Below are 26115 nucleotides of genomic sequence, written 5' to 3'. Positions count from 1 at the left end.
ACTACAAACACACTGAACTACCACAACATGAAACACCACAGACGCACTGAACCACCAAACATGAAACACTACAAACACACTGAACCACCACAACATCAAACATTACAAATGCACTTAACCACCACAACATGAAACACTACAAACCCTGCTCACATTTGAAGGAGGGTGCAGCTTAATCTCCTGGCTGTACACATTTCTGCTAAATATGTAATTGTCCCCTACTGGGCAGCAGCCGTAGATCACATGCAGCAGGTTTATAGAAACACTAGGGTTAAGTGCACACACTTAAATTATGTGCACACCACCTACTCCACCCCACACAGGCTTAATGTTATCAGTGAAAAGAGCTGCCCCAGGTGCGCTCTGAGAGATGCGAGCTTCTTGCACATGACATGGGTGTGTCCGGTGGTAGTGGTGTTCTGGTGAGCGGTCATCTTGACGCTGGGCACACTACTACTCAAGACGGGTCTATATGTCCCCTGAGGTCAGTCTCCCGGGGTTGTAGCACCATTGAAGGCAGGTAGTGTGTGTGTCAACTTTTTTTGTAATATTTCTTTCAGCGTTAGTACGATTTGGCTGCAATTCTGTATGATATAATTCAGTTTTATTTTTATTCTGGCCTTCCCTCTGGGGCTGGCCAAACAGTCATGCACACTTGGCATGTCCTCCACTGGGCTGTGTTGCTCATAAAATTACATTTGCTGGTTAACAACTGAAACCTGTTCTGAAGTATGAGACAGCTGAACCACCCCTCCTGTCTTGAAAATGTGTATAAAAGTGGGATCCAAACCAGACAGCTGGTTACTGTTCCAAGTTCTTCTTGACCAAGGAATGCAGTGTTCTGCAGAGTACTAAAATAAGTGCTGTGCAACCAGTGCTGTTATCTGTCTGACAGCCAGTCTCCCAGAGAGGGAAGGGACAACACCTGAAATCAATACTTTATTCAGGAGCAGCTGAGGGCCTGGAGCCTAGAAGCCTGCTGTCGGGGTTGGAGGTGCCGCCGAGCTCTTTGCGGGGCCGGTTTTCGGCCGATTTTGATACTGGGACGATTTTCTACAGAAACGGCCCTGTAACAAAAACGGCCCCCACAGGCCCAAAACCGGCCCCCACCTGTGCTGCGCACCGGGGAATTGCCCGGTGCCCGCTATGGACAGTCCGGCCCTGTGTCCAAATGTCAGTCACTAACGTTTTGTTGAGGTTTATGTTCGTTGGGTACAGGAAATTTGTGATGTCTGCATCCTTATTATGTATTTTACATATCCTATCATCTATTATGTATGTTATACACAAATTCATTACAGCATGTGTCCTGCAGTTGAGACATTGTGTTGTGGGAGTCATTAGTCTGAGCTCTTACAATTTTAAATTGTTTTCTGTTTCAGTTTTTTGCAGATTTTATGTGGTTCCGAAGAAAAGCTGACTTTCTATTTATATAAACACAGCAAAAAAGGCAGTGGTGGCAATTACAGTAGCACACCACTCCTATCAATATACAAAGAAGTTCCTGTCGATAACCAATTCCAAATCTTGGTGCCTCTCGAGAACACAAAGACATCCCACTACCCAAGGATGTCACTCCACGGACATTCCTCTGAATCTTCCGTGTTACTAGAACAACAAACAATGTGTCTCGGCACTCTAAATGTCCATTTTCTAGTTTATGCTGGTCAGAAAAAAACAATCTTGGCTCTATTTTTGATACTGCCCACAATCAGTTAAAGATTTCAATGTCATTCCTTAGATCGTTTGCCCCAAAAACTCAAATTTTAATTATCTAGTAGTGGTACTTCATATGATAGTCAAAAGTCAAAAAATCAGGTTTCATAAAGCACAGTAACAGGCATATACTGTCTAAATCAATAATGGACGTGATCCCAATGTGTCCTCAATGTTTTTTTTAGGTCTGCTGATGGCAGCTGACACGTGCTTCGTTACACACTGTAACTATTTCAAGGCTTTTGATACTAGGTCTTTCCACTATTCAAAGTAAAGAGCCGTTACAATTAGAAGTACGTCAAAAATGTGCAAAGAATCCTTGGAACGCTCAGTCCTTCCGCTACTCTAAAATAGATAGTTGTGACCAATAAATGGATGAGTACCATGTTCCTTCCTTTGTCCAGGATCATGCATATGTCCTCTGTTGCTGCCATGAGAGCTGTTTAATTGCTGTGGTTAGGTCTTAATTTGGACTGTGTGGCACCCATGACCCGGTGGTTGACAAGGTAGTTGGTGAGGCTTTTGATGAGGAGGTTCTCAAATACTTTTGCTCGGTAAGAAAAGAGGGAGATGGGTCTGTTGTTGGTGATCTTGAATGCGTCAACCAAGTGTTTCTTGAGGAGGGTGTGGACTGTGGCGTATTTCCAGGATTCCTAGAAAGTGCCTGGGTTGATGGATTATTGAACTAAGTTGTTTCAACTAAGAAGGTTGGTGGAGCTTTTACTGAGGGATCATTGTCATCATCCCAGTGGATGTTTAAGTCGCCAAGAAGTAGGTGGTTGCCATACGATAATAGTGTAACGTTGGTGAAATCAATCAGTTTTTTTTGGTAAAAACTTTTTGGGGGGGGCTGTTTATTAGTATGGTTTTTATTAAGCAAATGTTTGACCTCTGGATGTTGAATTCTAGGCATTTGAAGACTATGATGCACAGTGGTACACGCATAGTGTAGCTAATTGTTCTATGTGAATTATGGCTTCTCTCTCTGGTCTTTTTCCTTTATCCTTCTGTAACATATCAAGCTTGATGCACAGAAATAGAAGCATAATCGTTAAAATAGCGATTCTCTCTGTTCACTCCATGACAGTTTTGGAATATATGCACTGAGGTAAATAATGCAAAGTAGAGGTAGGTGAGCCAGACAGATTAACAGGGAACACAGCCTGACTTTTGCCGGCTGAAACAATTCATTCCCTACAGATGGCCAGACTGATCGCTGCCAAGCGTGCGGAGTACTAGTACCCCACCAATCAAAGCTCTTCAGGAACAATTTCTACATCCCAAACCCAGGGACTCTTTTACCACTTCTTGGACTAATCACCCTTTTGAATACTACGACACTGCAATTAAGCAATGTAACCTGGTCCTGATGATGGCCGGAGACTTCTGCAGCCCAAAATGCCGTTGACTCCCACAGTGGAACTCTTGGCGCCCCCAACACACGGATACCCGTCTCATTTAAATTGTATTCTTGTAACATTTATTGTCGTGGTATCTTGAACATGCAAATCGTGGTTTTTATCTCACTTGTTGTGCCCATCATTCTCACTGTCTATACCACGTCATGTGTCACTTGCGCTGTCACTATACTTCACGAGCACTTGTGCACAATATTTTGTTGGTTACATGCCATTTAATGTAACGCAGTGCTACTGACCCATGTGCTTGAACATATGAAGTTTAATATGTCCAACATGTCTACTATATGAAATATATCTTTCATCAACATGAACTATTTCCCTGCCTTTTTCCCCTGTGGATTCAATCCTGTATAATCAACTGTGTCATTGCACATGTATGTATATTTGTCCTTTGAAATAATACCCTTGATACATTGTTATTTGTTACAGATTAACAGGGAAAGCCGAGCCAAGGATCCCCTCTGACTCCGAGAACCCATACACGCGTCAAGCCCTGAACTTTTTGGCCTGTAAATTATGCAATGAAGATAAAAAAACATTTCAAGTGTATTTAACACGCGGAACAGTTTCACATTAGTATATCTTTCTTGATAATTCTTGGAGAATAGAATTAGAGTGGGTGACCAGCAGAATCCACATTTTATTTTTCGCAGTTTTTCATATGCGGACCTCGCTCTGGGACAGAGGAACACTTCACAACAGACACAGACTATGTTACAAGTTTTTTTCTGGCATAGAGAGATGACAACATTCTGACCTGGGGCCTGGACTTGAATTTGCTTTCCCATGCTATGTGGTCTGCAGCTGTTGCCACTGGGCCACATCCCCTCTTGTAAAAGCTTGGCTCTTTCTGGGCTCGAGGTTCCAAGAGGACCTCAAGCTGAACCAGAGCCAGGCCTCTGGCTCGAGCTTGAGGTTGTACGCCCACTAATGTTACAAAGTAGCAGATCACATAAACTATCAACAAACACTAGTAAGGAATCGCTATGAATCAAAGTACAAAGAAATGCTAGTTTCACAATTTTATTAGTGTGTCACTGGTTTTTCAAGTTGTATAAAAAGAAAGGTGATTAGTTTTTTTAACTGCAATTACATCATATGGGAAAAGGCTAGGTTAATATCTGGAGATTTTAGTTACTTAGAGACATTGAGATTCATAGGTTAGTTGCCTGTGACTTAAACCTGTGGCTTTGGAATTATCGGGATTGGAACTAAAGTGTTGATGCATAATTTTTCTTTGCAAATGTCTGTACATTGTGCATTTCACCAGTCTTTTCCTTACAAATAGGCCTGCACATCAATGGCTTGTGAGGGTCTGTTAGCAAAGGGCAACAATGCACTGCTCGTCCTCTCTCTCTCAGCGGACCCCACTACGTCGAAAATGGGCTCAGGACCCCCCTGCACTGTGGGGGCCTTTGTTGCACAACTGTGTAGGACATCTGCCTGAAACTGAACATTAACAAGACTGAAGTACTGATTTTCGGCAACCCCCCCACCCCCAGAATGACTCCTGGTGGCCATCGTAACTTGGACCCACCCCCACTCTGAAAGATCATGCCCGCCACCTCGACATCATCCTGAACAGCGAACTCTCCATAAAACAACAGGTCAACGCCATCTCCTCAGCCAGCTTTCACACGCTCCAAGGAATTTTCATATAGCTACCCACCGGCACCAGGAAAGCAGTGATGCAGGACCTCATCTTCAGCCGTCTGGACGACGGCAACAGCCGAACACACTATATGAAGGCACCAGCGGCGAACTCATAAGAAAACTCTAGACAATCCAGAACGCAGCAGCCAGACTGATCCTCAACCTGCCCAAAAGGAGCCATGTCTCCCAGCGCTCGAGAGACCTCTGTTGCTCCCCATCCAGCAGAGATGCCATTTTAAGCTCCTGAACCACGCCTTCAAAGCCCTCCCTGACCAAGTACCGCAATACATGAACCACCGCCTGAACTTCCACCAGCCACCCACAAACCTATGCTCCGCTCACCTCGCCCAGACACCGTGGATCTGCCGCCGCTGCACCAGAGGACAATCCTTCTCCCACCTCGCCGCCAAATCCTGGAACGCCCTTCCCCTCCAGCACCCTCATTGGCGGAGTTCAGGAAGGGACGCAATACCTAGCTCTTCGACTCAGACCCACAACCCTGCACTAGGATACCCTCACGGGTGATAAGCAGCGCTATACAAGAACAGTCTGATTGATTGACTGACTGAAAGTTACCTAATGCATAGACTAGGCACGCGCCCACTTCTTCATGCTCATTGGTTGCGCTATCTGGTGCTGTTAAAGGGGGTTCCCGGGGGCCGCATGTGCATCTTCCTTGAAGGAAGGGAACTAAGACCTCAGTATAGCAATTAAGACTCGTTTCCAGAAACTGACTGCTAACAGTTAAATTGGCTTTTAGCCCAAGAAAACAAGGTGCAACAGCACTGTGCAACGCATGATCATGTGTGCACTTCCAGCATCAGGAATAAAGCTACAGAATCTTCAGGCCTAATCCTGTGAAGCTTCTGCTCCGTGTGCTCCAAGTAGGAGTTGGGACAAAGGAAGGAATTTGCTTAGTGTGCTGAGTAAACAACATCACTTAATGAATCAGGCAAGCCCTGCCATTGAAGCAGACAGCTCCCACAGGCACGCACCCCCATTTGCATAAATGTGCCAATGTCAATTGGAAATGGAAATGTCTTTGACAACCAGTTGACTTTTGCGAATGGCCAAATGACAACTTGCAAAAGGTATAAATTACAAAGAAAGCACACATTTTCTTCGTGAACTAAAGTTAATGTTTCTAAAACGGAGAACACTTTCAATAAAAAAGTCCTTCAGCCTTATTCACTCGACAAACACTGACAAAGCCAAGAAGTCTCGCCTTTGAGACCTATTGCCATTAAAAATGCTTTTTGGTGATGCTGTACAACATGGCCTAAAGTAAAAAAAAAATTCAAAACTGTGATGCCCTGGCAAATCATTTTGTAGGAATGCGCATATGCTTAATTAATAAGCATGCTTACCTGCAAAATGACACGGCATCATTTTATTCTTATTTATCGATCAGTAAATAAGAATAAAATAATCAAGAAGTAGTGTTAAAGAGCTGTTTTTTTAAAGGCAGAGTACAGCCAGCAATTTGCTGCCTAGGGCTTCCCAACCAAAACAAATTCAATTAAAAAAAAAAAAGACTGTGGATGAGGGGGCCAACGGAAGAAAAAAACATTAGACATGCATGTTCCACAAGACGTTGTGGTGTTATGTACCTGCCTGTCTATTTGAAGCACATGGCGATGTAGGTTTAGCAGTTTCTTGAGTATGAGAAAAAGAGCACTCCTGGGCACTGTGTTTTCCAGCTGTCTTTCTTGTGTACTTCTCTTCCCCTGGTCGCCAGGGTGCTCCCCCCACACCATGTTGGCTCACTATCATAAAAAAGTAAAGTCCACATTTGTAAAGCGCACAATCACCGGTAAGGGTCTCTAGGCGCTGGGGGCCGTCGGGAAGATTAAGCGAGCTATTGCCCAGAGTCACATGGTGCTGGGCTAACCTGCCGCCGGAGCCGGGGATCGAACCGTGGTGCCCTGCCGCTATTACTTTCTTGCCTGTGTGTGGTGGGGATGGGCAGCAGTCGTTGCCTCATTATTATTGTTATCCACGTTAGGCGGGAGCTCCAGTGTCTGGGATTGTTCTGATGGAGGTACCCTAGTTTTCAGTATTCTAGGTGAGGTGAGTCGGTGTTAATGCGTCGCAGGATGTAATCTTCATGACAATTCAATGAGGTTGAGAGAGGGCAGGGAAATTACCCCAATATCAAAGGGGGGAGGCTAGCAGGGCTGCAATCAGAGAAATAGGAGTAACTGATCTAGAACACCAAATCAAAACTGAAGAAGAGGAAAACCAGCCATCAGCCGCTGATACCAACTATGTATCCGAGCCCTGTTGTGATGATCAAATATAAAGTGGAATTAAGTAAGTTAACAGAAGGGAATAAAGTGACATGCACATACGTAAGAATCAGTTTAACGTTTATCTGAAATGTGGTGGGTACCGATGTGGCGATTACAAAAAAAGTTGTTAATGGTTGCTATTGCAATTAACGGAGAACAATAAAATAAATATTAAAAATGTGAGGTCGAGAAGAGGCCCAAGAGATAGGTTTCAACAATAGTAGGAGTAGAGGTACATCTTGGTGGACCGCTATAGAGTTCTGAAGTTGTTTCAGAGGTTTGGGTTCCATGAGAAGAACAGGGGGTTGGTTTCATGACTGTACCAGTGGTATTTTGGATATGATGGAGCGGTTTCATCTCAAAAGGATTGCATCATAAATTTGACATCAAAACACAGATGCAAGTTCACGATGATGGGGCCGCAATACTGACCTACGGAACAGCTGTGAGGTGCATTAGCAGAGCTGTGCTTGGAGGCTCCTTACTAGAGTAGCAATGGCTTGCAGGGCAGAACTGTGAGGAGCCACAGTCTTTGAATGGGTGGTGATAATGACGTCACTATTGGAGTATATACATTTATGATTTTCTGAACTGCTCTGGGATGTGTTGGAGATGAGGCTAGGCTGGGTCATGATTAAGGTGTAGGTTGTAGGAGTCCTGCACGGTCTCCTTTACTTCCGGTTCGTTTCGGGGACATTGTTTACGTCATCTCACACGAACCTCAGTCAATTAATTGAGACAATTTTCTTAAGGTCAGAAGAGATGTAATAATAACACAAAGACCTCTGTGTACTCATCGAATATACATTTTCGATTCTGAGTTTTAGTGAAAATGACATACGGATCCTTTGTTTGCGAGGGTTGAAAGTACCTCTGCGGTACTTGGCAGCCATTTTCAGTCAATGTTAAGACTAGACATGTGCTCAGGAGCTCCATCTTCCTACTTTCTGGCGAGGGAACAGCAGGGCTTATCTTTAAGGCACAACCTTTGACATTACTGAAAGTGACAACACAGGAAGTACGACATCACAGGAAGTAGCGTTGCAGAAAATGCGTGGTCAAAAGCTTATGGCACTACAGTAAACTTAAATATTGTTGTGATTATAAATCACGAAGAATGCGCTCATTCAACATGAAACATCAAGGTTTCATGTTGGTTCACCATTACGTCAAGTGATTAATATATAAATGAAGAAAAGTACGGAAAATTGTCTTTTGAAAATTAAAGAAGACTATTAACTCATCTTCAGACAACGAGTGATTTATAAAACAATTGAAAATAAGTGAAGAAACCTTGATGTTTCATGTTGAATGAGCGCATTCTTCGTGATTTATAATCACAACAATATTTATTTTAGTAGGGCCCTGTTTGACACCGTGCAACAAGAATAGCGCCAAAACGAAAAAGTAATAATTCAGTGAACAGGAGTGCACAGAGATAACATACAATTCTTAACACTACAGTAAACTTCCCACAGCCCTACACCCAGACATTCACATTGACAATCGACAGAATGTCTCAATGCATATAGATCTCAAAGTGAATTTAATTAAATAAAATGCAGCACACATAAGATACTCAGCGCAATGCATCCCAGTAAAACAAACATGTCAGTGATAACTTGTGATGGGTATAGTTCTCTTTACTGCACTCAGACCATTTCTAGACACAGTAAATGAAATGTTATCTTTGTACTCGATTTGCTGTCCTTGGAAGATGGAACGCTGTATGTGTCCTTGCCGGGATTTAAACTCATGATCTGAAGATCATAGCAGATTTGAGTCAGTGCCAAGTGTTTCACTGAGCCATCCCTTGTAGTTTAGTGAAGTATGAAAATGTAGATCGAGGCGTCCGAAAAGCTGCTTTTAGGGGTACAGCTTGAGAGATGAGAGGAGTCTGGCGTCCAACAGCATCCCAGCGGATGCGATAATTACACTCACTTTCAAGCTTGCTTAACAAAGAGGGACACTTTTATTTAGATTTCCCAGCTGGCATGCAGGATAGTTTGGGTCAGGGGTACACTCGTGAGTTATTGAGGTGCCCGACATAAAATCGGGACATTATTGTGCTATAAATAAAATTTACAAAGCCTTTCAGAAGAGTTTTGCCATCTCAATGGCTTGTGCGTAAAAAGTGTTAATTCTATCGTATTTAACGGCACCAAGGCATCAGGCCACGCACAGCTATTGCTAGCCCCTCACGCCCGACATAGGACACGTCCAAGGCTAGTCTCAGTTTATTTAATTTCTTGTGGCTCGGACACGTCATTGTTTGGATCTGTGAAAAGCACCCGGATGTATAGCACAGAGGGAGACCTCGTCTAACCTATATAAGGCGAGCGGATCACCAAATCATGCCTTTTCCTTGTACTTTTTAGGTCAGCATTCGAGACCTCTCGTATATACTTTAGTATATACTTTAATATATACACTGTGGTACATATTTATATGTGTACGTACTTTGTGAGCTCTGGAGATCATCCCTAGGACTTGTCTGCTTCCGCTTAGGGACTTTTTTTCTGTTGCCTCTATTTAACTGTCTTTATAGAATACGACCAGCAGAGGACAGTAAAATATCAGAATTGCTTTCTGCAGAGGGCCTTTCTTTTTTGAATTTTTCTGGCAACTGCCTCTATTCAACTTTCTTGATAGAAAACGACCAGCAGAGGTCAGTAAAATACCAGAATCACTTTAGCATTCTCAGGATTCCAGTCCATAGAAATTGTCTTCCACGAGCACCCGTAGACAATAATATTTTTTTCATATTTTGTCTTTTCACAGATATGACCACCGAAGGCCCTGCTTTTATATTAAAAACAAAGCTTTGGGCTATACCATTTCCCTCTTAAAGGCAATATTTCTCTCTGTGTTCCCATACCTGGCATGTCACGCAGTTTGGTGCTTACTTTCACTCCATGTTAAAGAACAGTAGATGTCTCAGCATCCAGGCTAATGTGCTGCATAGCTAAATACATATAAGGTCCCAAAGGCGAGACCGATTCCATTGCAAATGCTTGTTTGCTTCCGATTCTGCTTTTCATGGTAAAAGCGCAGAGGAACGGTCCCGGAATGCAAAGAAAAACAGGCCTTTCCAAAGTCAATAGCACTGGCCTTGTCTAGCTTGCAGGCTTTTTTTGTTGTTTTGTGATCAGGAAAATGACTCCCACTCACAGTGCAAGGCTGCCAATGGATGAAATGGGCTGACTCATTTTTCCCTGCTGCATGCTGTGCTGGGCGAAAGCAAAATGTGAACATTATTGGAACAAACTAAGGGATGAAGAGGGCTGACTGAAAGTCCATGTATGTATGTATTGTATGCATGTATGCATCCATGCCTATCAGCTAGATTCATCAAAGTGAAATCGGCTCGCACAGGGCCAGATTCTGAGAATCTGGCCCTTTGCAAGCGCAATTTTTGCATTTGGGATTCATCATCCCAAATGAAAAAATCGCAATGATAGAATTCGCAAATTTGCGAGGAATTCCATTTAAGGATTCTCTATTTGAGATTCCTTAAATGCAATTCATAAAACATTTAAAAATTGCGAATTCGCAAATTTGGGCCGCTATTTACCGCGAAGTCAAACCTCGTGGTAAATAGCGGAAATTTAGAAAAATGCACTTAAGTACATTTTTCTAAGTAGTATGTTACACGCACACATGTCCCAAGGACATGTGTGTGCGTAACACCAGCATCCAATGTCATTTCAAGGGTGCAACAGGGTGTCCATTGGACACCCCTGCACCCTGCAAATCGCAAAATCAAAATGCAAATCGCTAATAGCGATTCGCACATTGATATGTCTTCCCATTCATTCCTATGGGCCTTTAGGCCCATAGGAATGAATGGGGAGTTATTCCTTATTTGCGATTAGCAATTAGCTAATCGCAAATAAGGAAGCTGTAGGAATCGCAATAAATATTGCGATTCCTACATGAATCCCGTTTTGCGAGCCTGTGATAGCGATTCCTTATTATTCGCTATTACTGACTCGCAAAACATGCCGATGATGAATCTGGCTGTATATGTACAGATTTGGTTTATTAGGATTTTTAAAAAACATGAGCTGTCTTCAAGCCAGACCTACGAGAAGCAATTATTCATAATTGGTACAGCTCTTCTATTTGCTTGCAAAGTATGTATTTCTAAAATATGTTCAACCGCAGTTATACATTTATTGTTATATAAGGGCACTGTCAAATACATTCCAATACTCCAGTCTAATCACAATGTGATACTATTTCCCGTTAATCCATTAACATTTATTTATTTGAATTAAGGCTTAGTTTAAAGATGATGTTGAATGTGCACTTGCTCAGTTTCACCAGGCTGTCTCTTTCCCCGGCTAACTCTATATCAGTGTGCCTGGCGGGGCTGTAGTGATATGCACCTACTGTATTTTTCCTTTGAGTGAAACCAGGGGTGGAAACAGTCCGCAGACCTCTTTTCCAGCCTTGGAGGTGAGGTCAGTCGCTCTAGTCTTTTTTAATGAGGTCAGACATTCGTTTGCCCAACCACTCCCACAGTATCGGTGCTGGTTCTGCAGGATCCATGGCTGGGCACGGTTCTATGTTCTGTGCAGTGTCTTGGTGAAAGTGGTCATGTAGACATGTCCTTGTCCTATGTCTCGGCTGAGGTGTCTTGGTAATAGTGGTCCTGTAACTGGGCCTAGTTCTGGCTGCATTGCCATCCTGTACTGTGGCCTAGTTTTGGTTAATTGCCACAAGATAGGTTCTGCTGCTGTCAATTTTCTTTCTGTTGGGGAAAGAATTGCATAATGCCACCCCCTTGTTCTTATGCGCAATGGCCCTTTGGTGGTTTTCCCTGGACGTGGCCTAGTGTTGCTCTCTTGCCTTCTTCTTCAATGGCTCGGTGGTAGTTCTCGTAGGACAGCGCCTGGTGCTTCTATGTATTCTGTGCAGTGTTTTGGTGGTATGTCTCCCATGGTATGACTGTACTAAACTTGCTTCCATCTTCTCTTGTGCAGTTTAATTAATGGGGTGGTATTCTAAGGAAGTGGCTTGGTGGTGCTCCCATGTGCAGGAGCTCTGTGTTTGTTTCCCCATGGATGAGCCTTTTCTAGCTCCCTTGTTCTCTTAGGTAATGGCTTGGTGGTGTTTTTCTGTGGAGTTGACCCACTGCTTCTGACATGTCCTGCTTTGCTAGGGAATGCAACCATTACTTTTGGGATAGGACTGGCTCTCGTTTACTCCTTTTCAGCGTTAAGGCACTGGTTTTTGTTGGTACCTGTCCATGTGAGGATCCTATATCCTCATATGCTGTTAATTATTCTGGGAACAGTCTTCCTTCTCTGCCTTCTCAAGGGCTTTAGTACTGTAGGCTCTCTTGGGAATGTTGCTTGATGCCGCTTACATGTCCTGCTGTCCACTCCCTGTGTTGGTTCTCCATGAACCTGACCCAGCCCCCATGTCCTCGTGCCCAGTGGTTTGGTGCAGATCTCCTCTAGATGCGGGCTGGTGCTGCAACTGTGAACTCGTATACAGTGACTTCGTGTTGGTCCACCTAGGAATGTGCATTGACCCTGCTCCCATGTTTCCTGGTGCTTCTCCTCTGCGTGTCTTTTCCCCAAATTTACAAACAACCTTTTCTGTGATGTTTCTGTGGCATGGATCTCGTTACACTCTGTAGTATGACTTGGTTGCCTTTCCACCCTGTTAAAAATCAAATTGTATCTTGGAGATGGATGTATGCTAGCCCTCCTGTCTCTTGTTTGATCCTCAATGATGATTGTTGACTCACTAGGAGAGGTGTTATCAACACATGCTGCAAAAATGAGTTAAAAGTTACTCTCCCAATACTCCAATGACTAGATTTGATCAAATGCCCTGCTTTTTTAGGGGCTGCTTGTTGTTGAACCCTTGACGTACCTCTTGTGACTGTCTTTTCACCAGCATTGCTGTATTGTTGTCACTCCCTGTCCCCCACCGGCTGTGGTTTGAGAAGAACGCCTTTCATGTCCCTGCTGGGAAGTGGTTTGGCTGAAATTTCGGAATCTGCTACTTTGACAAGACTTGCCGTGAGTTGCTTGTTGTCTGTGGAATGACTGACCATGTGGTCCTTGAAGATCAACTCAATCAAGTGTTTATGATCAAGGATTATTCCTTTGATGAATTAACATAGAATGGATCTGACTGTGGTGGTAATTGTTAAACAACCTTTACCCCAAAACTTTCTCCCCGCAGGGAATCACAACGCGATTGTTACAACGACCGTGTTGTGATTCCTTGCATACCATTACTCCGCTAGTCAGAACAACAAATTGCGAAAGGGGGGGGGGGGGTTGGATTTAAAGTCCAACACCTTCCCTAGTGTCCGCACAGACTGGAGTTGGAATAGTAAATTATACTATTCCAACATCCAGCGCCCCCCGCCGCAAGTCGTTGTTCCGACTTGCGGAGTAATGGTATGCGGAATCACAACACGGTCGTTGTAACTACCGCGTTGTGATTCACTGCGGGGAGAAAATCTGTGGGATTTTGACATAGATTGGTGGTTTAGTTGTTGGAATAGATGTTGGCTCCCTCCTCCATCACTGAATGTATCTCACCAGTGACGCTTTGTTCTTCTGTGTCGCCGTTGGTTGAACCTTCATGCTTCACTTTTTAATATTGATGGTTTTGTTGCAACTCTCTTATCTTGTAAACTTGAAGACTGTTCTGTGTCTTTGCGATTTGTTTGGCTGTTTTTCTAGTTTTTTAAAAGGGATTACTCATCAATTGACTATTGAATTGACCAGAACATAGATGTGTTTTTTTCCAGCCTTTTGCCTATGATTGAGTTAATTCCTTCACCTGAGACATGACTTGAAAGAAGGTCTGACCTCCAGTTGACCAATAGAGCATTTAGCTATCAATATTTGACAAGAAAACTAATGAGCCGTTGTTATAGGCAACATTCAGCAAGATTGTAAGCCACTAATTCCTGCGTGATTCCTCATTCAGTCGTTTTTGCTGTCACATAATGTATATCACAGTTCATATATGTACCAATACCATAATCTGGTATTTACTCTCTCTTTAAATACCCCAAATCCACCAGACCAAGTTTTAACCATCATTTTGTTTTACCTGCTCAGATTTCCATGTAAACATTGCCCAATGTCTAATGCCAAAGTTCATTGAGAGAGTGGTCTTGAGGGGTGTTCAGCTCATGCCCGATTCACTTGTCTCTTGACATGTGACTCACCCTACTGAACTGTTTGGGGAGGGGGGCTGGTGTGTTTAATTTTGGGGACAAACCATTCCCATCAGTGGTTAATGCACAATACATATCCGTATTATTGACTGTAAAGAAGTCTCTACAAGTCATCTCTACTTTTAGGGCCATCCATAAGTTGTTTAACCTCTTCTTAAGATGGCACTATTGGTGTTCAGCATTGTTCTTTCAGATATGGGTGTCTGGGACGGTATGACATCTTTATCTGTACAGTAAAGTGTACCCCAAATAAATTAGAGTTGGCATTAGCATTACGTTTTTAAATAGGGTGGTTAACCCATATTCTCTTCTTCATCATTAGGTCATACGTCCATCAGGCGCAGCTTTTGCACCGGCAGAGGAAATAGCGCATTCTAACAAGGTTCAGAGTTCCAGTCAGGGAGGAGCGAGGAGTTCAAGTCGTCAGAAACGTCGGTGGTCCCAGCAAGGTGACAGGAGCCAATCGGAGTCCTTCCACACTAGTTCGCCCCAGGAAGAGACAAATACTACACCCTTTGTCCTGGACCTGGCTGGGTTAGCCCACGTAGACCTGACTGCTCAGAACCCAAACATTCAGGTAAGAAACACGTGTTGACTAGCTAATTTTTGGGGATATCACCTTCCATTTTCCCAAACAAGCAGGATTGCTGGAACTGCTGCCCCAGACCTCCTTCTTCCAACCCCTAGAAATTTGTCTGAACCATTTTCCACTTCCATCTCAGTGCAAACATCGTGCAGGTTGGCATGATAGACAACAGGACCAGCAGTAGTGTCTAATGATAATATTTAGGTCCATCTGCTGCCTCAACCCCTCTATTTTATGCAGACAGACCTCCAACCCATCACCCCTTATCTATCAAGCGCAACGCTGCCTTTTTACTTCTAACTCCCTTTAATCTTACGATTCCTGTAATTTTCTTTTCTTGTTCCCCTCCCTGGAGCATCCTTCCTTAGGGCACTTTTCTACACGTCACCATCCCATAAATAGACATGTGTTGGTATCAGCCACATGAAGCATTAGTACTTCCCTGATGGTTCAAATGGTGGCATTGTGTCCTCGGGTTGTGTTAATAAGAAGTGGATGTGGCTTTTGATATGAACACCAAAGAGGCTGTTTTTGACTGTGTATGAATGTGAGGCTGTCTCCACCAGTGTTTCGGAAGAAAGCGATGTGGCAATGAGCGAGACTCCATTGAAGTGTATGAGACCAGAGATTGAAGGATGTGTAAGACTCAACTCAAGGTTAGCCATCCAGTGATGTGAGCAAAGAAGTGATGCCTCACTGATCTATGTTCTCAGGATTAAGGGAATGAACATTCACACTGAACAGCACATGTGTAGTAATAAGTTAATGTGCAGGATCACGGTGTAGTGGCAATGGGGGATACAGTATGCAGGATACTAGAATTTACAAGTATATATGATGGAGGAGTCCATGTGTGAAGATGAATAGTGTGTACATCGATGAGAAAGTATATGATGGGGCGTAAAGTGTGCAAACAAGAATTTAATCCAGTGGCGGCTCCTCTGCTATGGCGGAGGAGCCTCACCCCACTGCTTTTAAGCAGTGCAAAGAAGAAGCATAAAATGATATTAACTTTTATCATTTTATGCTTCCTGCTGCTTTGCGGGCGGGCGGGGCTGCTCTGCTCTTGGAGCAGGGTAAGGGGAGGAGTGGTTTGCCGACTCCTAAGTGCTCAATGACTGTTTGGTTGGCCCTCTCGGCCGCCCAAACCAGTGATGTGCACTTTCCCCATTCCCCATGCAGGCTGCATTCCACCTGCATGGAGAACAAGCCCAGGCTTCCATTCCCTGGTTGAGCATCCAGCCAGGATGCTCAAAACCAATCATAAAGCAGCAGCGTTGTGTTTGGTATTGGGGCCTGATTGGTCAGTGGGGCCTGGCTGTGTTTTGTTCGAGATATTGAAGAGCAGGGGCGGAGATGCGGGACACGGCGCTACGGTACGTTTATTTATTTATTTTTTAAATCTTTTTAGAAAAATATGCAGGACCCCTGTGCAACCCCCCTAAGCGCTACCCGCCTGCCCGCCACTCGCAAGCCATGCCGGCCACTGCTGATATAGTGTAGTGTGGAGGATTAAATGTATGGTGGAGGACATAGAATTCCATGAAAAAAATAGGGCCTGATTACTAATTGCTCCTAATATTCTGACCCATGCGTAAACTCCTGTTCATGTCTGGGTTGAAATGACTTGTTTAAAGGTATTTTAACGCATCTGATAATTATTGGATAAGTTAAATAACTCAACATTCATACCATTTAGGTAGGTTAAACCTGCCTAAATTTAACAGGGGAAAAAATATGTTTTTTACAGTATCATGTGGATTTTGGTGCATTCAACATCAAAATCCACATGCTATTCCCCATGAACTCGTAATAGGAGTTATTTATCGCACCCGATAAATAACGTACCCTGTGGCATTGTTATTAATCAGGGGCCATAAATAATACCTCAAATCATAATTGGGCCCCCAGTCAGGGCCCCTGGAATTATGGGGCAAGAGAGGAACAAATTATGTGGCAGAATTAATTAAATTATGCATCAAGAAAAGACAAATTATGCGGCGTAATGAGACACATTTTGAGACAATATTACTTCATTATTTTGTCATTTTTACCAATGTTTACACTGTCCTAGCAAAGGTTTCAACGTATAAGAACAAACACTCAAATACAGCAATAAGCTATTGAAAAGTGCCTACTCAACTTTCACAAGGGCCTCCCACTATGTCTCTGCATTTTTATAAACTTTTGAATTTGGTTAAGCTAGAAACATTTTCTTTAAAAAAATGCACAATAAACAGCAGATGATGTATTATGTAGCTAATTGGTCAAATACATATCTATGCAAATATACAGCATTTGCAGGATCAGTATTATTCCAGTAACCTTGAAAATAGTGTACCATGAGGGCAGAGGGGCAGAGTGAACAATGGGGTACTATGAAGAATACAGTGTATGATTGTGGATGTGGAGTCTAACTGCAATTTAGTGTATGATAGTAGTGTGCAATGCATGACTTGATGGTATAGCTGGAGGATGAAGAGTACCCTCACAGATCGCTTCTTGCCAATAGTCCTAGTAATTCGTTCCCTAACTGGTCTCTTTCCATCACAGGTGACCATTGAGGTTGTCGACGACCCTCAGACCGAGTTTGAGATGGACCTGCTCAAGGAGCCCAAGAACGACTGGTCAATTTCGTCGGCAGAGTGGCTGGCGCACAAGGACCTCTTTTGGCCTCTGTTCTGGGAATACGTGGACCCCGCAGATGGTAATGGCCTGGAGTCTGAGGCCAGGAATGTGGATGTGGATGTGGAACAGGAACAGGAACAGGAACAGGAGGAGGACTATTTTGCCGAGTATGACGGGGAGGACACTGCTTTAAGTGGAGTGGGAGGAGACTGGGAACCCCCACGGACAGGGCAGAGGACCGGGATGTCCCTGGAAAAAGATAACTATGGTAAGCTGCAAAAGTCTTCCCTTGCGAAGATGAGTTTTTGCTGCCTCTAATGATCTAGGAGCAGAATTTGTGTACAGAATACATATACCATGTTTTCTGAAAAGAGGAATTTCCTAGTGAGAATTTGCATCCCCACACCTTCTGCTTGTGCCTTAGCTTTCTCAGCAATATGTCTTAAACAGAACTGCTTTCACCATGACCCACAGTCCAGCAAACTAGCAAATCTGCTAATTAGTCATACATTTGTATCAAGCTGTTTTGTGCTGTGCTACAGGACATTGTGGGCTGTCTCAATTTAAAAGGTGCAGAATTTAACTTAAACTATCGTAGTTTACCACAACAAATTCAGAGGCAGCTTGCTCAGCTCTTCAAAAGTCACAGTGTATCCAGTATCAGCCAATAAGAGAGATGAATGGCCTGAAAATGAGGTGCAGCAGCATCCCTGGGTGAGATGCCGCTCAGCCTAACCATGAATGGGCTGGTGTTCCGCCACCCGGTATGCCGGGTGCGGGAACACGTGACCCAATTCACCAGCCGGACATACTGGCCAGCAAAATTGCATGAGTCTTTGGTTTGCGACAATCTTTTTCTTTGGCAAGGGGTGAGCAGGCTGTGCCAACCCTAAGATCCCCTTTCCCTACCCTAACCTCCTTCTCTCCCCTTCAAGCCCTGCCTCGCCGCAGCTCTCATTTACCAACGCTTGGGAACAGGTGTCAAATGGGAGTGTTACATTTCTCGAAATAGGAAATACAGTGCAGAATTTCATGATTTAATTTCATGTCCACACAGTTATTCACCATTCCGAGGCCCTAACTGTAGTAAGCAAGAGCTAGAAGTCAAAGTGTAGTTTAAGATGATTTATTTAGTCTTAGTTGTTGCTTGGTAAGTTCATGTAGAGCAGCCCCATAAATGTAAATAGTGGAAATGGGACTTTCACCCACCTAATGGGGTGTGTCCCCCTAGGCACAATCCAGACCCGGTGATAGCTCTAATTCAACTTCATGTGAAATAAAGAAGATAATCCAAAATTCATCATAGAATGTTGTATATTTCTTGTATTCTTTTCACAAAATCAAATATACTTCAATTCAATTAATGAATCCAAGCTTGACAAAAGAATCATCCAAAATGCATTATAATATCCTTCAAAGTTTTAAGGGTCCCAATCCAATTCGGGCATTTCGCCCTTCGTCAGGGGTTCAATTCAATCGCGGAAAAAAGGGTGTTTCTCAGTTTACTCGTTAAATTCACAAAAGCGGCATGCTGTTAGTGTCAGTTCGGTTTGGATTGTGCCTAGGGGACACGCCCCATTACGGGGCTGCTATTAATTTTGACTGTTCCATCACGCTCTTGACCGGAGAGTGATACCCAAGGAGCCCACAAAATACATTTGATCGTTGAACATCCTTTGTTGAACTTTTTTTCACATTGAATTTGGTTGTGCTCGTACACTAACTCTGTGGATACTATCACCCACTTAGATAGACATCCCTCATGTAAGGGCACAAAAGCTAACCTAAGAAAATTCAGGATACTACACTAACTCCTAAGAGGCTGAATTTAATGCGGAGATATTGGCCACTAACAGTAACTCCGGCCGCTGGGAATCTCCAGATGCAATTCCACTTAACTTGTAATCATGGGCTATGTGTGCTTCTTACACACAGGCTGTTATACTCAGTGTGTGATTATAATTAGTGTTGACTGAAAAATTTGCAGAGATTTAGATTCAGCTCAAGCTTTTGTTTTTGTTTCTTCACCTGCAGAGTGGAATATGTTAGACAAGCAACCCCCACAAAATCCTGCTCCGTTGGGGCACTAGACAAAATGGTGGAATTCAATGCAAGAGCATAGTAAATTTGTTGTGTATTCACCCTTCCTGCACCTTAGGATAGGGTCCAGGGAGGTATGGGCTAATCACAGAATGTTTCATTGCTTGTCAGCAGCCAATTAACATAGTGCTAATACCAAGACATACTCTTATTGGTTGAAAGGCTTGCCAATAATAATTGTTGAATTAGAATAGCTGGGACGCTAACATCTTTCTTGTTTTTTCAATACATAGTAAGCAGAAGTAGAGCCACCCTCAACAATATGATTTGTCCAGGCATCCGCTTGGACTTACTAATGATTTAAAAACAAACAAATGTCCTACCTAAATGCCAATTTGGCAGAATGTAAGGTGTGACGCTTGTAGAAGTTGTGCAGCAAGATTGTGCAGTATGAGAAAGCAGAAAGTGTTGCTCAGAGAGTATTAGAGGTTGAGAGCTTTGGTGAAACATCTGCTTTTCAATTGCAATTTAAAGGCAGTGAATGAAGGAGCATTGCAGTATATGAGGGATGCATTGCAGTATGTGAGGGAGGCATTGCAGTATATGAGGGATGTATTGCAGTATATGAGGGATGTATTGCAGTATATGAGGGATGCATTGCAGTATATGAGGGATGCATTGCAGCACATGAGGGATTTCCATTGTCCTATGTGCTATTAGCACAACTTCACAACTCACCATGGCATCCTAGGGGCACCGCTGGCAACTCTGACTGTACTAAAACAGCTCTGCACCGTTTAGTGCCAAGGTGCCACTGACAAGTTGAAAGCACCCTTTTGCAAACCATAGTTTGAAGGTGCCTACAATCAGTGTTTCACACTCCAGGGGAACATTTTTCTGAATAAGAAAAAAGAATATTACATTGTTAAAGTATATTTCAGGTTTAGGATGTTCCATTTTGTGCATGAATAAATCCTAAGTAATGTTAGACAAATGATTGAATATTGTGTCCCAGATTTGGGGGAAATATATCAACAGCGTGTTCAGCTTTCTGTGTCTGATATCATTGTATCAATAAATCCTAAATAGCTATGTGCTGAATACCTCGGCTGGTTAGGGTTGTCAATAAAATAAGAACATTTATGAAACTATGAGAGATAGCTAAGATTTGAGTTGGATCTAATAGGAATGCATTCTAACTTTTAGCTTTGACTGCTTTAAACATTAGATTTTTAGGTCTGTTGTTAGGGGAAACGATTTGACAAAAAATCTAGACACAATATACGTATTGAGGCAGTCAAACAGCTTTTTTCAACCACTGGTATTTTGTTGTGTGATTCACATATTTCTTCTGCAAACAACAGATACAGCATGGGTCAATGGGTCTGCCCACTTCAGCTATTGGCTAACTGTTCTCTGAGTGACAGAATTCTGCTTTTTCCGAAGTAGCACATCTACATGCAAAGTAGTTTCAGTGGCACAGAATACTATGGCAATATGTGCTGTTTTAGACCACAAAATATTTTCGTTTTCAGTCAATTTATTAATACATATTATATAGATGATGGTCAGGCATACCTAAATAATAACGTTTTATAAAACAAAACAAGTATTGACAAAGCCGAAAGGCTGGCAACCTTCACCAGGCCTTTTTGATTTGCCAGTGATTGTTTGAACTAGTCATTGAGTCTAATAGGCAGCAAAGGTGAAAAACAGGTGCAATCGGATGGCTGTGTGGGTGAGGTGAGCAAAGCTGTCAAGAGAGAGACATATATTTAACATTTGTATGCGAGTGTAACAACATCCAGAACAAAAAGGTGTCAATTGTTTGTTATCCAGTAGACACAACACTAGGGTACTGTTTGTCTTATAACTAAAATATTCCCTTCCATTAGTCAGAAAAATCACTGGATTATCGACTAAAGAGTCTGACTAGTTTTTGATTTGTCCAAGAAACAACCTGTACTTTGAGTCTCATTACTTTGGAGTTTTAAATGGCATTAAGGTGAGCGACCTCATAAGGGTCTCACTGTGCAAAAACTTCCTAGTGGAATCAAGTATATAGCCCCCTCTTGGAGTTTGACCACTTGAAGGCTGTCATAGGTAATAAGGAAATGCTCCCTTCCAAAGTCAAAATCCCGAAGGGATTATCATGAAAGTTTATGACACAGCTGTCACCCACAGTGTTATCGATAAATTCAAGGCAAAAGCCTCTATCGGATTGTCACTGCTCAATAAAAAACAAATGTTTTTGAAAGGAAATATTTAAGCTTCAAATTTTGTGTGCGTTACTTACAGCACATTTCTTACTGCTTATAGTGGCAAAAAAAAATACTTAATCCCTTTTTAGAGAGTTAAGTAATCGAATCCAGAGACCCTGATACACCGATCAATGTCTAGAAAAACCGTAAATAACTTGCCATTCTCAAGCTTAATTTCGAGTCAAGGTTGAGTGAAAATTAGGCGATGGATAAGGAAACACAAATGCCAATTGATAAGTCGATATTGAACAATGAGCACTAGAAGTCGAGCACGAGAAATGTTGTGTAGAAGCTGAAATTGAGGCTTTATTACAGAAGAAAAGGGACTTCGAGTTGTTGAATGGGTTTCAAATTCCAGCAAGGCCACCAGAGTCCAAACCCATTGAAGGAGAGCACTCAGAGGTTGAACCTACAACTACCCCTGAACCACATGAAAAGGAGCAGGAAGAGAGCAATGTTTAGGACATCACCTTCTAAGAACAAAGCATACACAAGGAGGCTGGCAAGGCCTTGATGCCAACACTCCAGAGGACGGAGGGGACTCCTATCCTTTGAGGCAATCACCACCAGACAAACTTGCGGTGTACAACTCCCTGATAAACCTGGCAACAGACACCTACAGTGTGCAAGTTGAGGAGGAACAAGCAGAGTTAGAGTTTCTTGTTCAAACCCTCATGCCATCACCGAAGAAGAATTTGTATTTTCCAATACTCCCAAGCATCCTCGACTAAAGGAAGGATGCTTTTCGAGAGCCTCAATCCTCAGAGGAATTGACTCCTCGAGTCGATAAGAAATATAAACACTCCTGCCAGGACTCATTGTTCATCAGGGGCAACATAGTGGCTGACTCAATCATTGTGAATACAGCCAGGAAGAAAAGTAACAATCCTACATCAACGGGACCACCCATGGACAAAGAGAGAAAAAGGATGGAAATGGTGGGCAGGAAACTAGAGAGGACAGCTGATACTTAGTGGAGCATTGTAAACACCAGAACACTCCTCAACCGCTATAACCACCATCAATGGGATGAGAGTGAAGTTCTAATGCAACATCTCCCCAAACAGCACAAAAAGGGACAAGACAATCCTACAAGAGGGAAAGATGATTTCTAACACATGCCTCAAGCAGGCAACCATTTGCGGGGACAACACTAAGGAGACACGCTAGGCTCAGAGTCGTGTTGTTCGAATCAGAAGTACAGGCCTCAATCATAAACATGCCCTAGACGGGGGAACAACTGTTTGGTCCTGTGGTAGATGAGGTGTCGCAGCAGAATAAGAAGGACAATGGATCCGCCAAAGCATGGGGCAGTTTGAGGGCCCTTTAAGAGAGGACTGTACCAACTAGAAGACCATTGGGCAGGTGTGTTTTTCAACCAAGGACCTCCCAGGCGCATTCAACCGACAAGGCAGTGCACACAGAGCAGCGCCACAGTGGCAGTGCCCCTCTACACTGTGACAGCCCTCTTATGGCAGAGCAAGGGAAGAGGTCAGACACTAAGCAGGGGTCCTCATCGATGTGACTCACTCAACATTTGCCCCAAACATACAACACTAGTGAGGGGCAGAATAGGGGGATTCCTGTACGAAAGGGAGCTAATCATGTTGGACAAGTGAATACTGAACATTAGTGAACACGGATATTGCATCAAGTTGCTTAAAAAACTCTCAACAGTGCCATGAAGAGCAATGATATTATTACAAAAAGAGGGGTTAACCCAATAAAGTCACTGGGACCTGGGTGCTAGATAGTACATATAGAGGGGGGGGTCCCAGTGTACAATGTCAAAATCACAATAAATACACAATCAAATAGACAAAACATAGATGAGATAGATTACCACATTGTTATTTAATCACAATGGGTAAAAGATTTCATAAATAGTAAAAACAGATATATTGGTGCCCCAAAGGTAGGGAAAGTTGGAGAGTGAGTAAAGTGAAAAGGAAGGGATGTGCAAAATCAATCATTTATGCATGACATAAATTCAAAACATGAAAATATATGAAAAACACATCATCTTTTTCTAGTACCAAAAACAGATTAGTCCTTATGGCCAGTATTAGATCTATACTGCTAAGCTGATACAGAAGGATACAGTGTTTTAAAATGACAACTCTGCAAGGGGTTACAGCACTCCTGAAGAAGAGAGACTACATGGTCACCATAGGCCTCACGGATGCCTACCTGCACATACCAATGAACCACAGAAACAAAAGGTTCCTCTGATTTGTTGTGTACAAGGTGTATTATCAGTTTAAAGTATTAACACTAGGGATAATGTCCACTTCCAGTATCTTCACAAAGTGTCTAGCTGTAGTAGCTGCACACTTAAAAAAAGTGAATGCATGTATACCCCTGTCTGGATGACTGGCGGGTAACGGCAAGCTTTTAAGCACAGTGCCAGAAGAACATTGGGACACTGATGCTAACACTTCACAGACTAAGTAAGGTGCATCATAAATGTAAATAAATAATCCCCAGTCCAAGAGCAAGAGTAAGTGTTCCTGGTTGTAACATTAAGCTTGAAAGAGGCTAAAGCATTCCCACTGTGCAAGAGTCCCTGGCACAGAGAACACAAGCTCATCTCTAGCAGAAGAGACAGTCTTTGACAGTGAGAACTGTAAAAAAAATTGATATGCATGAAGTGAGCTGCAAACCGCTCATTCTGCATGACAGGTGTTGGTAGGATCTAGTGGTTGTTAAACAGGCGTGGTGTAACATGGAAAGCATCGTTCTAGGAAGGCCAATTTAATTCACAACTTCCTCACTGACAATTACCTTGGCAGGGTCTGGTGGCTTAGTGGACTAACGCGTCCACTGTAGGACCTGTATTCGACCACATGGTCACAGGCTCAGGCTCAAATCCCGGTACGTCCACTCAACCTTTCATCCTTCTGAGATTGATAAAATGAGTACCATTGAGTTGGGTAACAAAACACAACTATTATTCAACGGCAAGATACTCTTGGGTGAACATGTGCCTTACAAATACAAAGATACTCTTAGGTGAACATGCACCTTACAAATACACATCTTATGTTCGGTATCCCGTAGAGGGTGGGAAGCTTATATAGGAAATCTAAACATTAGGAGGCTGTGGAACCCAACGCAAGTGGTAAAAACATACATGTGTTCAAATTCAAGACAGCCTTACTGGCACTTATGGCCTTTCACACCCAAGTAAAGGGAAAAACAGTTCAGATCCACGTAGACAACACAACTAGCATCTTCTACCTCCGGGAGCTTAGAAGGGGGAGGGGGATCAAAATCATATCTACTGTCTAGGGCATCTGGAGATGGACCATACAAAGACCCATCCCCCTAGTAGCAGTGCACCTGCTGCCATAAGTACAAAACATAGAGGCAGACAGGCTAAGCAGGCAAAAAAAGTGTATTGCACAAATGTGAGCTAAAACAGCAAGTACTGCAAGCGGTGTTTCGAGAGTGGGGTACAGAGTGGGGGGTACAACAGACATAGACCTGTTTGCAACACCAGAAAACACAAAATGCCAAGACTTCACAATGAGTTACACACACCACCTGTCACAATGGAATGACCAATCGATAGATTGGTCAGGGAAATTTGCATATGCTTTACCCTAAATAAACTCTATTGCCAATGGTGATAAACAAGTACAAGCAATCACCCATGACACTAAACTTAATAGCATCACAGTGGGCAAGACAGACAAGGTTCTTTGACCTAATGGAGATCTCTCAGGGGACAATAAGAAAAGCTACCACCGAACAACACCTGATGACAATGCCGGAAAAACAAGTCTGTCACCCAGAGCCAGCCTCAACCTAGTGTCTTGGCTCCTGGACTTCGAATTTGTACACCTGTGGCTCCCACAGAGAAGCATGGAGGTCCTAAGGGAAGCCAGAAGACCAAGTGCACAACAGTGCCGCACAATAAAGTGGAACAGATGTGTTCACTGGTGCGACAGGGAAAGGATTATTGTTAGAAATGGGGGTTCTGGTTGACTAGGGTATGCACCTAAGCCATGCAGAACCCACCATTATAGTCAAGGTATGGGAGCTAAACACCTAAAATAACCCCGGCTCACCTCCTTGGTAGCTTGGCCAGATCAGTCAGGTTTATCCCAGATGTAAAGTTTAAAGTGTTTGTGCAACGCTCTTACACCAGTGACACAATAAATACACCACAAAAGAGTCTTCACACAGGATTATATGAAAATATAAAATATATTCTATATAACACATAGACCAAAATGAAATAAATCATAAATACTGTGCATGCTATGCAAATCCTGAATCAGTACTTATTAGCCTGGTA

The 26115-nt window shown here is 43.0% G+C and overlaps 1 protein-coding gene across 1 annotated transcript in view; it reads left to right on the top strand.

Moving 5' to 3' along the window:
- The window catches only part of ISM2 (isthmin 2), an 87748-nt gene that overhangs the window by 17576 nt on the left and 44057 nt on the right, over nt 1-26115 (top strand). The window contains exons 2-3 of the mRNA XM_078659972.1: nt 14620-14874; nt 17437-17779. Of these exons, the coding sequence (XP_078516098.1) occupies nt 14620-14874; nt 17437-17779 (598 nt within the window). The remainder of the gene's footprint in view (nt 1-14619; nt 14875-17436; nt 17780-26115) is intronic.

This window comes from Lissotriton helveticus, chromosome 9 (assembly GCF_964261635.1).
Source record: "Lissotriton helveticus chromosome 9, aLisHel1.1, whole genome shotgun sequence".
In the NCBI taxonomy this organism is placed as follows: Eukaryota; Metazoa; Chordata; class Amphibia; order Caudata; family Salamandridae; genus Lissotriton; species Lissotriton helveticus.
This window is presented reverse-complemented; position numbering and strand designations above follow the sequence as displayed.